Source organism: Camelus dromedarius, chromosome 9, assembly GCF_036321535.1.
Source record: "Camelus dromedarius isolate mCamDro1 chromosome 9, mCamDro1.pat, whole genome shotgun sequence".
NCBI lineage: Eukaryota > Metazoa > Chordata > Mammalia > Artiodactyla > Camelidae > Camelus > Camelus dromedarius.
Genome location: NC_087444.1, coordinates 23312628 through 23325415, shown reverse-complemented (window position 1 = coordinate 23325415; position 12788 = coordinate 23312628). Strand labels below are relative to the sequence as shown.

Sequence of the window (12788 nt, the reverse complement as noted above, 5' to 3'; positions counted from 1 at the left end):
TAAACTAATGAAAACAAAAAGCCACGTGAATACCAAATTTAGTGGTAGCGTGGGAGTATTTTTTTTTCCTCTTTCTACCTTGGAGATTCTGCTTTGATTCCTTTGAGTCATACTTTGAATCCAGCACTTTCTTTCCACTTCTTTCTGGTACTTTGCTGCCTAAGCGAGTCCATGATCATTACCTTTCTAGATCTTTATTCTCATGACACCTTCTAGCTATTTTCATATATGAGGAGCCAGAGATTCTTCATTCTCTTCAAACACATCCAGCAGCATTTTTGTCAAGACCACAATTAAAATGTTTCCCAGAATACATGTGCATGTATATTGTATTTAAGGGAGACAGAAGTAGTATTGGCTTGTTTCTGTCATCTAAGCGGTGTGTTTAGTCATTGTGTATTGTGGAAAATACCAATGCACTTTATTCATTTAAAAGACATGATTTGAGAGCCTACTACAGGGATCTGACCCTTGCTAGTGAGACAGGTGATATAGTAAAAAGAAACAGCAAACTTGGGGTATGTGTTTACATGTGCAGGTGTGTGCGTATGAGAGAGAGAGGGGACAGGGATTTGGGGAGCTGAGGGGGCATTAAGGATGACTTCACAGCAGTGGTGACTTATGAGTAGAGTTGTCAAGATAACTGTGAGCCCACTAGGTAAACAAAAAGGAAGATGGCCTTCCAAACAGAGGAACAGCTTATGCAAATGCAAGGAGGTGTGAGACAGTAGATGCATCCAGACCCTTCTGTGTTGCCTACAGTCCTTCCCCCACCCATGTGCTCCACTAAATCTTTGTGTCTCAGCTGAGAGCCCTGGAGAGTGCCCCTGTTGGATGATCTTGAAGAGACTCTGATATGGGCTTCCTGCAAAATCCAAGAGTTTAGGGATTCTCCATGCAGCGACTCCCTTTATCAACTGTTGGGTGGGAGCTGTGGGGTGTTGAGGATGGGGCTGACTCCCACTTCTGTAGGCAGTACTGAGTTCTGTTACCCTTCCTCTAGGTAAACTGTGCCAATGGACCGATGCCTGCCTGTCTCATCCCTGTGCAAATGGAAGTACCTGTACCACTGTGGCCAACCAGTTCTCCTGCACATGCCTCGCAGGCTTCACAGGGCAGAAGTGTGAGACTGATGTCAATGAGTGTGACATTCCAGGACAGTGCCAGCATGGTGGCACCTGCCTCAACCTCCCGGGTTCCTATCAGTGCCAGTGCCCCCAGGGCTTCACAGGCCAGCACTGTGACAGCCCCTATGTGCCCTGTGCACCCTCCCCCTGTGTCAATGGAGGCACGTGCCGGCAGACTGGTGACTTCACATTTGAGTGCAACTGCCTTCCAGGTAAGGAGTCCCCCTAGTGTCCTCGGTTGAGGGATGCACATCCAGCACAGAAGGAAGTGGGTGGGTGTGGCTCAATTGCTCCTTTAGGAAGTACCCTTCCCAGCAGGGAAAAGAGGAAGTGAGAATTTTGTGTGGGGTGGTTTGCTGGTGAGAGAGGAGTTTTATGGGCCCAGTGTGATCCATAAACTGAGCAGGGGGTAATTTAACATGTCAAGGTTTATGATGATGAGTGGCTTGGAAATTGTTTATTGTCCTTTTTTGAGGAACAGTGAGAAATAAGAGAAACAGAGCTCTGGGAAAAGGGTAGATAAGCCTATGGAATGGAAAGGAACGTAGCGAGAATTCAACACTGAAAAATACGTATGTGTAATTAGTAGAATGCTTTAAATTGAACTGAGAATAACAATAGATGATCGACTTTTCCCATATGCTTTTACCTCTGATGAAATAATAGATTATTTTATTATCTACCTGATTGCATCCACCTACCCTATTGTGATTTTCCCTAGGCTTCTGGTCTTCAGAACCCTCTCTGTGTAGACTCTCTGACTTTGAGGTAACCCTCCCCAGACTTGAAGCTGGAGAATTATAGAACTGGGGTGGAGGGTGGTGCTTTGTTAATCAGTGAGCACTTTTTGATGAGCCCTGATAGATTATGTACAGCACAACCACACATAACCCCAAGATAGAAGCAAAAAAGACGAGCAGTGTATAGGGGCTTGGGGCCTGGTGTTCTGTAGGATGGAAAAAGAAACAAGCCTGGCCGGTTCGCTAAACTCCTTATAAAAATGATGGGGCGGCCGAAAACCAAGAACTTTGATTGGGAACAGAACACAAGCAGCTGGAGCAGATGAATTACTAAGCAACAAAGATTCTGTTTTTATACAAATATCCTTGGTACAAAAACAAAAGAAGGAAAACTGTGGGGCGGGGGGTGGTGGGGTGGGTGGAATAATGTGCCAAGTCAGCAGAATTACCTCAAAAAGAAGTTGTTCTCGTTACTCTTTTAGAGTGGGAATCTTAGATTCTGGTGTTGTGGCTATGGTTCATATAAAATGGGATTGTGTGTTTTATCTTTTGAGGATTAAAGGTCATATGTTGGTCCTCAGATATAATTTATTCATTTCATTCAGTTAAAATTTATTGACTGCCAACATGTCCTAGGTATCACGCTGTGTGCTTGGGATACAGCAAGATAAGACACTGCCACATAATAGAAAACTATACCATTTAACTGTAAGCCACGAGAACAAGCTACCTGATTGTATTGCTTTCAGTTTCTCTTTCAGTGAAGAATAGATAATGCTGTCATTTTAGACACTAAATACATTTTTATTTACTTAATATTACTGTCATGCACGTTATCTCAAGAAGGAATAACTAAAAGATATCTTTCTTCACTCCCATATTTATTTGCATTTTAAGGGTTGAAAGAAGGAAACGAAAATGTGAACAGTTTAACTTTGCAGATATTCTAACAGTCTAATACTCTAATAGCCTAAGTGGCTAGTAATTGAGGTTAGTGCAATTTACTGTTGAGGGCTAAATGTATTTCTTAGTTTCAAGAACATTGCTTTTAATAGTTGCCTAGAACAGGAGGCTGATTTGGCAGCACAATGCTAACGGGAAGTTAGAGGAGTCAATAAAGGAAGTTTTTAGCCGGGAGAGAGTGATTATTCACTCCCATAGTCTCTGCATTGTTATCCACTAGCCACGATAAGAACCTTAGGGAATTCTGAGAGTGTGTCCAGGAAAGGATCTGTCAAACCAGAATAGTATCTCCTCCTTGAGAAAGGAAATAACCAGGGATTCCACAGCTGAGAGGCTGCCAGGGCTAGTGGGACAGAGTCAGGAGATCTTGGCTGTCTCTTACACTCTGCTTATAGTTTAAAGCAAGACATTTATTTACATACTGATGAAGTAAGTGTGTGTGTGGTGTTTGGGATTGGGATGGGGGTGCAGAGTAGGTGGGGGCAGAGATTTGGCAAAGAGTAAACTGACATTTATTTAATGCCTTTTATGAATCAGGCCCTGTGCCAGGTACTTCTGCATCCATTAGCTCTATTACACAAAAACCTTGGGGATAGGTATTATTTTTCAAGTTTTCCCACGTGAAGCAACTCAAGTTTGGCGATGTTAAGTGATTTACCCCAAGTTGCACAGCTGACATGTGGTTAGGCTGAGTCCTGAAACCTAGGCAGGTTATTTCCAAAGCCTGTGCTTTGTACATCTTGTTGCATCACACTGTACTGCTTGTCTGCCCCGAAGGTGCTTTGAAAATGTGCAGAACTTTTTGTTAAATGCTTAGAGGTGTTTGGGTTAAAAAAATGTAGGTTCATGTTGTAAGGAAAAGGAGATACTTCTAATTAAGATCAAACAATATTTGTTACATACCAGCCTGTATATGGCATCATGCAGACTTTTAAAAATAGTTAAGTAGACAAGTTCTTGCCTTTTGGGGTCTCGTGATCTGATACAGAAGACATCAGCTTGGACAGTGTATAGAAGGAAATTAAAAAAGCATTCAAAACAACAGCTGATGCAGTAACACAGTGAATAAATCTGTATTTACACAGTGTGTCAGATTTTATGCTCATTGTTTTTATGTCCTAGGTGAAATTTGGAAAGTATTAACTTTATTTCCACACAGGGAGATAGTGCCTGGAGATGATTTTCTTTTCATAGTGCAGTACCATTTTCCTTGCCTCTCCCCCATTGCCCGCCACACTATTCGATAGACTGAAACGCTGCTTAAAATAATAATCAGTATCTCAATGTAAACAACACCCTTATTTGAAGGGAATCATTATTTCAGCTCTAAACATGGGGAATCCAAGTCAGCAGGAGGCAAAGTAGCTTTTGTCCAGGTGTTCTGCAATTCCCAAGGGGCTGCTGCTTCCCACCTCACTTCAAGTACTTTTTCCACTTCTAACAGAGGCCTCCCTGGATCACCCTATTTCAAATTGTAACCATTCCCTTCCCCCCATTACTGGTCCTGGTCTACCTTTCCTTTTCTTTTTCTGTAACACTTATCATCTTCTTACTGTATAATTTGCACTATATAATTTACTTCATTATGCCTATTGTTTATTGTCTGTCTTTTCCAAATTCTGTCGCCTCCTCCCCTCTCCAGAGAGAAAGCTAGGATCTCTGTTTTTGTTTGGTGATGTACCCCAAGCACCTAGAAACCATGCCAGGTATATAATAGGTACACGCGTACTCAGTATCATAGTGTTGAGAATATAGCTTTGGTCTTCTCATTTTCTTCCTGGTATTGTGCATCCTGGACTTAGTTTGGCTTCTCGTCTGTACTTGGTTACAGTGATACTGACTAAAAAGAATTGTAGTCCTTTTCAACTGTGAAAGTCAGTGAACCCCACATAAGTTAGTGATTATATTTGAATGGTTAAGATATAGTTCTTTTCCTGTGAAGGGCCCTGTAGTTACTGTGAGTTGATTTTAGTATTATTTTAAGACTGATGGAAAGGGAATTAAAGCTGCAAAAATGACTCATCTTGTGTGACAAAGAAAGAAGTGTTTCTCCAAAGAGGGAAGAAGGAAAGAATATATTCAAGAGGGAACTGATATAATCAAACCAAGGAACTGTATTTCGTCGTCTCCTTAGATCAACAGCTGTTAATAATCCAGATCCTTCACGAACTACCGTTAAGGCAAATTTTAGCAGAAGGTCTGAGGAGGGGCACTCAGCCAGAATAATTTTAACAGAAGAGCAAAACAGAAAATAAACTATTGAGTCATTGATTCCCAGTATTTTTGAATGAGGGTCAACTACTGGGGAGAGAATAAGTTAAACTGGGTTTGTATTTGTGGATATTCTAAAATGTAGCACAGATAATCAGAAACCAGTGGGTTGTCTGAATCTCGTGGCTGTGCCTTGCCAGTTGGATTGGATAGTCCTTGATGGACTTTCCCTTTTTCTTTCTTTCCTATACCTCCTTATTCCTTTATGATTTTTAAAAACTTCATAAAAAGCTGTCTGATCTGTTCTCTCGAAACAATGAAGGTTTTTTCTTTATAAGCCACCTCTGTACTTTACAGGCTGATTATATGTAATATCCCTGTATCATTAAAATAAAGCTTAAGCACATTTTGTGGCTTTTGTGTCTACTGTGCTGTTTTTGAGCTTAACAACTCTTAGAAATAATTCCCTCCTGCATTCTCATATGCACAGGCATGTGATGGTCTCTTGGGTGTTATACTAATCATATGCTGGCAGGTTTCCTCTGGAACAGATGCAGAAATTATCATGCCATTTTGCAGGGCACATTATTTTAGCTCCTTTAACTTGGGCCCTAAACGCAGTTTTACTTGATGTTCCTGAATGTCTTTCCTGTTCTCCCATGCTTGGTGGTTTTGCCCATGCTAACTCCTCAGCTTTCTATCACTTTCCTCCCCCACCCACCCTGCCTTTTTATATAGAACTTACGCCGTATGATGTGTCAAAGGCACCTATTTCACTGAAATACCTTCTGTATTCCCTACCCCTGTGGGGATTAGAGACCCTCAGAGTCTTTCAGCAACCTGTATACTTCTAGCACAGCACTTACCAAACTGAGAGTTCATCCTTCCCAGAAGACACTTTCATTTTAACTTTTCCCCCAGTATCCAACTTAGTGCTTGGCACAAAATTGAGATGCAGTGAATATTTGATGAATGGATGAATTAAATGTGATAGACAATTCCCGTATTCTATCATTTTTAATGTTCTGAATTTTTTTCTTTTGAAACCCTTTATTCATTTCTCTAGTTTCTAGAAAGGAAAGTAGAAATCATTTGGGAGATATCAAGGGAGGGAGGGAGGTAGGAGCAGCAGCCTGGGTGGGTGGTGGGGCAGGCATACATGGGCCATTCATGGGGTCAGTGAGCTCACTGGGGCCCGTTCAGAGGATGGATGAAGTATGCCAAGGAAACCAGTGGGACCGAGGTGGGACCAGTTTGCTCTTGTGACAGGCTTCTTCCCATAGGGCGTAGGGAGAAGGTAGCCGGTAGGTGTTTACCTTTGTGCCTTTGTTCAGTTCCTGGCATCCCTGGTTTTTTCCTCACTCTTTCATCCCCGTGGATGGAAGCTCTTCTTGACGAACTTTCAGCCTGGTCTGGGAGAATCCTGGTTATATCATCTCATCTTCCTCTTTCTGCTCTGCTCTTTGTGCTTCTCCATCTAGCCTTTCCACCATCACACCTCCCAGGATCTGAAAATGGAAAGATATGGAAGTTCTCTTGAGAGATGCTGTTCTGTGTGTGGGATGACAAGTTCAGAAGACACTTTTCTGTTCCCCACCCTCTGTCATCATTTATCAGTTACGTGGCCCATGGTTTTATAACAGCACAGTCTTGAAATGTTCCTTCTGAGTTTAATTTCTTTCTTTTTGGCCTTTTAAGGATGTGAATTGGCATCAAGCAGTAGAATCCTTTTAGTACAGTCATGTGAGCCTCTCTGTAAGTCTGCTACACCCATCCCACCCACAGGTCTGGAGACTTGTCTGTTTCCCTTTCCCTTAAAACCTTAAAATATTTTTAAGAAGTGATTACACTAAAACTTACTCACTTAAACCTTATCCTTCCTCCCCACACCCTCCTTGGGTAGACTTTCTTACAAGAATTTGCTAGCTATTTCCCAAAAGAGTACCGTATCTCTATTTTTAAAGCATAAATCCTGTCTTAACTTTGGAGGAGAACTGATTTGGCTTGAGTTTTCTCAGACAAGGGGACTTTTGAACCAAGGTCAGTTTTTCAGATTATTGAAAGGGAACTCTGGGGTCCCAGAGAGCAAACTGATTAAAACTGGGTAAAGTTTCTGGTTCAGTATTGACTCCTATCTACTAGCCATGTAAAAGTGGATAAGTCAGCCATGTGGCCCTCCACTGCTTCATTTGTAACATAAAGGGATTAGAGGAGACAATGTCTAAGGGATGCTTTGATCCCACTGATATACAGAATCAGCAAATGTGTGTGGAACACTTACATCAGACATTGTTTTAAGTGCTTTTCCTCCTAATATAGCAGATTTATTGAGGTATAACTTATATATCATGTAATTTGCTCTTTTTAAAGTGTACAGTTCAGTGGTTTTTAGTATATTTACAGATATGTGTAACTGTTGACACAATAAATTCCCGCTCATTTTTATCACTCCAAGAGAAGCCCTGTACCCTTTAGCAGTCACTCCCTATCCTCCCCTTAATTTCCTCCTAGCACCAGGCAAATCTGCTTTCTTCCTCTAGAGTTGCCTATTCTGGACATTTCATATAAATGGAAGCACATACTATGTGGTCATTCATGATGGGCTTCTTGCACTTAATGTTTTCAAAGTTCATTTATGTTGCAGGAGGTATCAGTACTGCATTCCTTTTCATGGCTGATTCATATTCTATTGTATGGATTTACTGCTTTATATTTATCGATTCATCAGTTAATTGACATTTGGGCTGCTTCCACTCTTTTTGGCTATTCTGAAAACTGCCACTGTGAACATTCTTGAACAAGTTTTTGAGTGGACGTATGTTTTCATTTCTTTCAGGTATATACTTATGACAGGAATTACTGGGTGATGTGGTAACTCTATTTAACCTTGCAGGAACTGCCAGATTGTATTCCAAAGTGGCTGCACTATTTTATATCCCCACTGGCAGTAAATGAGGATTCCCAATTTCTCCATAGCCTCACCAACATTTGTTGTTATCTGTCTTTTTAATTACAGCCATCCTAGTGGGTGTGAAGTGATGTCTTATTGTGGTTTTGATTTGCATTTCCCTGATGGCTAATGTTGAGCATCTTTTCATGTACTTATTGACCATTTGTATATCTTCTTTGGAGATATACAAATCTTTGGAAATGTCTATTTAGATTCTTTACCCATTTTATAATTGGGTTATTTGTCTCAGTATTATTATATTATATATATTGTATTTTTACTTTTGTTGTAAGAATTTTTTATATATCCCAGATACAAGTCTCTTAACAGATATATGATTTGCAAATATTTTCTCCCATTCTGTGGACTGTCTTTTTACCTTCTTGGTGGTATCCTCTGAAACACACTGTTTTTAATTTTGATGAAGTCCAAACTATCTATTTTTTTCTTTTGTTGCTTGTGCTTTTGGTCATATTTAAGAAATCTTTGCCTAGCCCAAGTCACAGAGATTTACTCCCATGTTATCTTCAAAGAGTCTTATAATTTTAACTCTTACATTTTGAGTTAATTTTTGTGTATGGGATGAGGCATGCCTACAACTTTATTCTTTTGCATCTAGATATTCAGTTGTTCCAGTACCACTTACTGAATTAAGTGCTTTTTATTTCTAATTCATTTAATCTTTAAAACAACCTTTTGGGTAGGCCTTGTTAATTACCCCCAGAGAGGAAAGGAAGTTTAACTATCTTGCCCAGGTTCACTCAGCTGCCACATGGCAAGGGTGAGGATTGAATCGAGGCACTTTGGCCCCAGAGGCCATGCTTCAATCATGAATTAACTTTTTCACCTACTTGCCTTCTTACCTACCTACCTACCTACCTACCCAATGACAGGAAAGAACTACCTCAAAAATAGTTATAAAAAGAAAGCATTTTATTTCTTATCTATTGTGGTTATGTTGAAATGCTTCTGCTTTCTCAGCCTGACTGTGGTTGTTGGTTGGTGCATTCAGTTAGTTGCAGCCTTGGCTAATAAAAGTTCAGGGTCAAAGTTTCAATTCCTTATAGTTTGGGTGCAATGGTTTCATCACCTCCTTGATACCCTAGTCAACCAAATTTAGTTTTAGTCACCAGGAAGATCAAGTTAGGTGGAGGATAACCAATACCAGTTCTAGGACACCACCAAACCACAAGTTCTAACAGTGGTGGGCCAGGACCCCTTATTTCCCTCCCACACTCTAAAGCTATCTTTAACTTTTCTAAAGAATATTTCCATCAAGAGCGCTAGACTAGGAATACAGACCTCAGTTGTTCAGGGACTATACTTGATAGATCTGTGGGCTTAAATAATTCAACATTTTTCTGACTCATTAGTCCATTTGTAAGACTTTCATATGATTAAACAGATATATGGGTAATATGATTAATTTTTAAAAATTCCAAGTGTATGAAATTTTTCATAGTCTTTCTTGAGCTTACTTAATGATTCATCTACTCGAATGGATGAAGTAACAAATACCTGGAGAAATAGAATTTTCTTCAGTCAGGCTTTCAGTTATCCTCATCTTCTACAAAGTGATTTCCTTTGGTCTCTGGGTTTTTGGTTTTGGGTTTTTGGTGACTTGGTTCATATGCATTTACATGAATGCTACTGTATTCAGAGAAACCAGCTATGTTCCAGTGTAACGGAGCAGATGTTGAATGCCACCATAGCTTGTGGTAAGGAATGAATAAAGCAAGGTGTAACTGATGTTTGTCCCACTCAGCAGACTATAAACGCCCCCAAAGCAGGGACTCTTTCTTTCCCTCACTTATATCGTAGTCTGGTATAATGCCAATAAGTGTTTCGAGTGAGAGAGGAAACTTTTAAGGGACATTTTGAAGAGGCCAAATAGTTCGTCATACTGTATTTCAAATAAAAGAATGTTTACTCAGTGAACGCTTTTCTCTTGTTTTAAAGCTAGTAGTCTTCTATTTTAATAGCTAAGGGATTTGGTAGCAAGGAGAGAGAAAGAAAAAAGCTTAGCATGTATAAATTACAGAGGAACATACAATAGACAGGGTGAAGTTTGGTGTACTAGTTTCATTTTTCAGAAAAGGGAAAAATCAAGAGGAAGGAAGCAATGATGTAAATATGGAGAGGAGGATGAAGGAATTGAAGGGTTGGTAAGTTTAATTAGTAATAATGCCATTCCATATTCAGATAGCTTTTTATATTTATATTGTACTTTACTCATGAAGTGGCACTTACAACAACCTAGGAAGGCAGGCTGGGCAGATAAAATCTTATGCCCCACCCCCACCCCATGTGATTTTCCCAAGCAGTCATCCTAAGAAAAAAAAAGAAAGGAATTTAAATTTAATTAGGTAATCTTTTATCTGTTCTTCCCATTAATCTAGCATGGAGCTGGGGAAAATCTAACAACTTTTTTTTTTTTTTAGAACCAGTAAATAGCTGTCCTGAGTAGACATTTATCTTCACTGGGATTTTATTTCATGAAAACACTTTGAAATACTTGTGAGGTAACTATGAAGGCATGTCATTGGCCTCATGAGTCATTTTAACTGTCTAACTATGCTTGAGGCAAGAGAAGACAGAATATTGGGGGATTTTTTATATGGTGAGGCTTGGGTTGACCAGATGCTAGCTATTGAACTAGACTAATGAAGTCAGTCTGTTCTGGTGACTATGTCTTGTGAAGAAGAGCAGATCACATCATCTGTATGAGAATTTACCATTTTCTCTTATTCTTCTCTTTTTCTAGGTTTTGAAGGGGTCACCTGTGAGCGGAATATTGATGACTGCCCTAACCACAAGTGTCAGAATGGAGGGGTTTGTGTGGATGGGGTCAATACTTACAACTGCCGCTGCCCCCCTCAGTGGACAGGTATGTACAGTGTGATGAGTCAGGCAGAACGGGACGTAGACTGGTAACCAGTGGCAGGCTGTTGTTGAAGTTATTTTACAAGGATCTCTGTGCTACACCATTAGGTATAGTGCTAACCCTGTGTGCTCCCTCACACTCACTTAAAGAAAGAAATGTTTGCGCAGGAATTCATGGGCAGCTACTCTGAACTCAGCAATATGCTAAGTGCTGTGGCAGATGTGAGAGACGAGCACTGTTGACACACTCTGAGGCTATTAGCTGGCAAAAACAGTACATTGCCTGAAACATAGTAGGTGTTTGTTATATACTTGAGAGGAAAAGAACATACTTAAATGCAAAAATATAAATGTTCTTACCACATACACACAAGAAATGGTAACTGTGAAGTAATGGATGTGTTAACTAATCTTTTTACGGTAATAATTTCACAATATATGTATATCAAATCATCACATTGTACGCCTTAAACTTACGCAATGTTACATACCAAGTGTACCTCAATAAAACCGGAAAAGAAAAAGAAACTACAACTTGTCAAGTTTTGGTGGAGTATCAAAGTATATTCATAATTATATGAAAAGGCTATTAAAATACCCTTTCTCTTCCAACTAAAAAAAGGGGAGAAAGTAAGTTATGCTGACTGCAAGAGTTCAAAGCTTATTGTTTATTCAAAGACAGAAATATGATCTTATTGTGGCCTATAATTATGCAAAGGATTGGGCTGGTCCTCTTGATGAAATTATTTTTGTGACACCCATCTGCCTTTTTTTTTCCTTTTTTGTATCCCTTTTTGCACATAAACTTTTCTGTCTCTGACACCAGAAGAGTAGTCCTGCTTAAATTTACAACCTCTTGGAAGTTCCTGATGTTGCCTTAGGCAAATTTTTCCTCGTATTTTTGAAATTAAGTGATTTCATGCAGACATTTGGTTCCAATTTCTGTTTGTATCTGTTTATCTCACTGAAAGTGGAGACAGGTAAGAACTGATTAAGTGATTAAGAACTGAGCCTTTCTGAGAGAAAGTGATTGATTTAATGTGGAAACCCAAGAATAAGTTAATGTTATAAGGAAGAAACTACGGTGGCGGTGGCAGTACCAGTGAGGGATTGTGCCCAGCAAAGAAGTCTTGATCTTGGATTGCTGTTGTTACTACCTGGTATTCTTTAGAGTCTCTGGATTGCCTTCCCTCATCTGTAGCAGCTAATTATTTAGAGTACTCTTTAGAGCTGTAGACTATGAACAGAAAAAGATTAAAGGGGCTTAAAAACTTCAATAACATGATTTCCTGGAAGGGCACAGATTTCTGCTTTTAATCCCTAAACTGTCTTTTTTAATACTTTCCCACTGGGTTTCCCTAAAATTGGACTTCCCCTAGAATTTCTTCTTGGTGTCTTGATCCTAAGACTTCATTCCCAACCCTCTGTTTTTTTTTCTGTCATATTCTATCTTCTCCTTAGCTTTTGCCATTTCTCTGGTGATTTTACATAGGTCTTTTTTTTTTTTTTCAGCATAAGAAGATTACTGTAAAGTTAATTATGTGACAAATAGTTAATTGGAAAGATTTGAATTTTTCTCTTTTTAATGATCCTCACAGTGGTATTGGGCAGGGTGAGATACCTGTTAGGAACTTAACCTCATTCTAATCTCTTCCTTGCCCCGTGGGAGGCAGAGAGTGGCTCTGTGTGGTACCGAGGCTCCTGATGCCACTGAAGATTAAATGATAACTGCCACTGAAGATTTCATTGCTGATTTTTCTTTGATACTACACTCAGTTTCCTGCTTTGATATTAATTAGGAAGGCTTGATCTTGGGGGAAACTTTCCCAGTGAAACAATATTTTACCAAAATTTCCAAAATTTCTTGCCCCAAGATGTTTAATAAATACCTTTTTTTCTATGAAAGTCCTTATG

The 12788-nt window shown here is 39.6% G+C and overlaps 1 protein-coding gene across 1 annotated transcript in view; it reads left to right on the top strand.

Annotated features, from left to right (window-relative positions):
- NOTCH2 (notch receptor 2) overlaps window positions 1-12788 on the top strand; it is a 153280-nt gene that overhangs the window by 74330 nt on the left and 66162 nt on the right. Inside the window, exons 4-5 of the mRNA XM_031457916.2 lie at window positions 1004-1339; window positions 10756-10878. Coding sequence (XP_031313776.2) covers window positions 1004-1339; window positions 10756-10878 — 459 coding nt within the window. The remainder of the gene's footprint in view (window positions 1-1003; window positions 1340-10755; window positions 10879-12788) is intronic.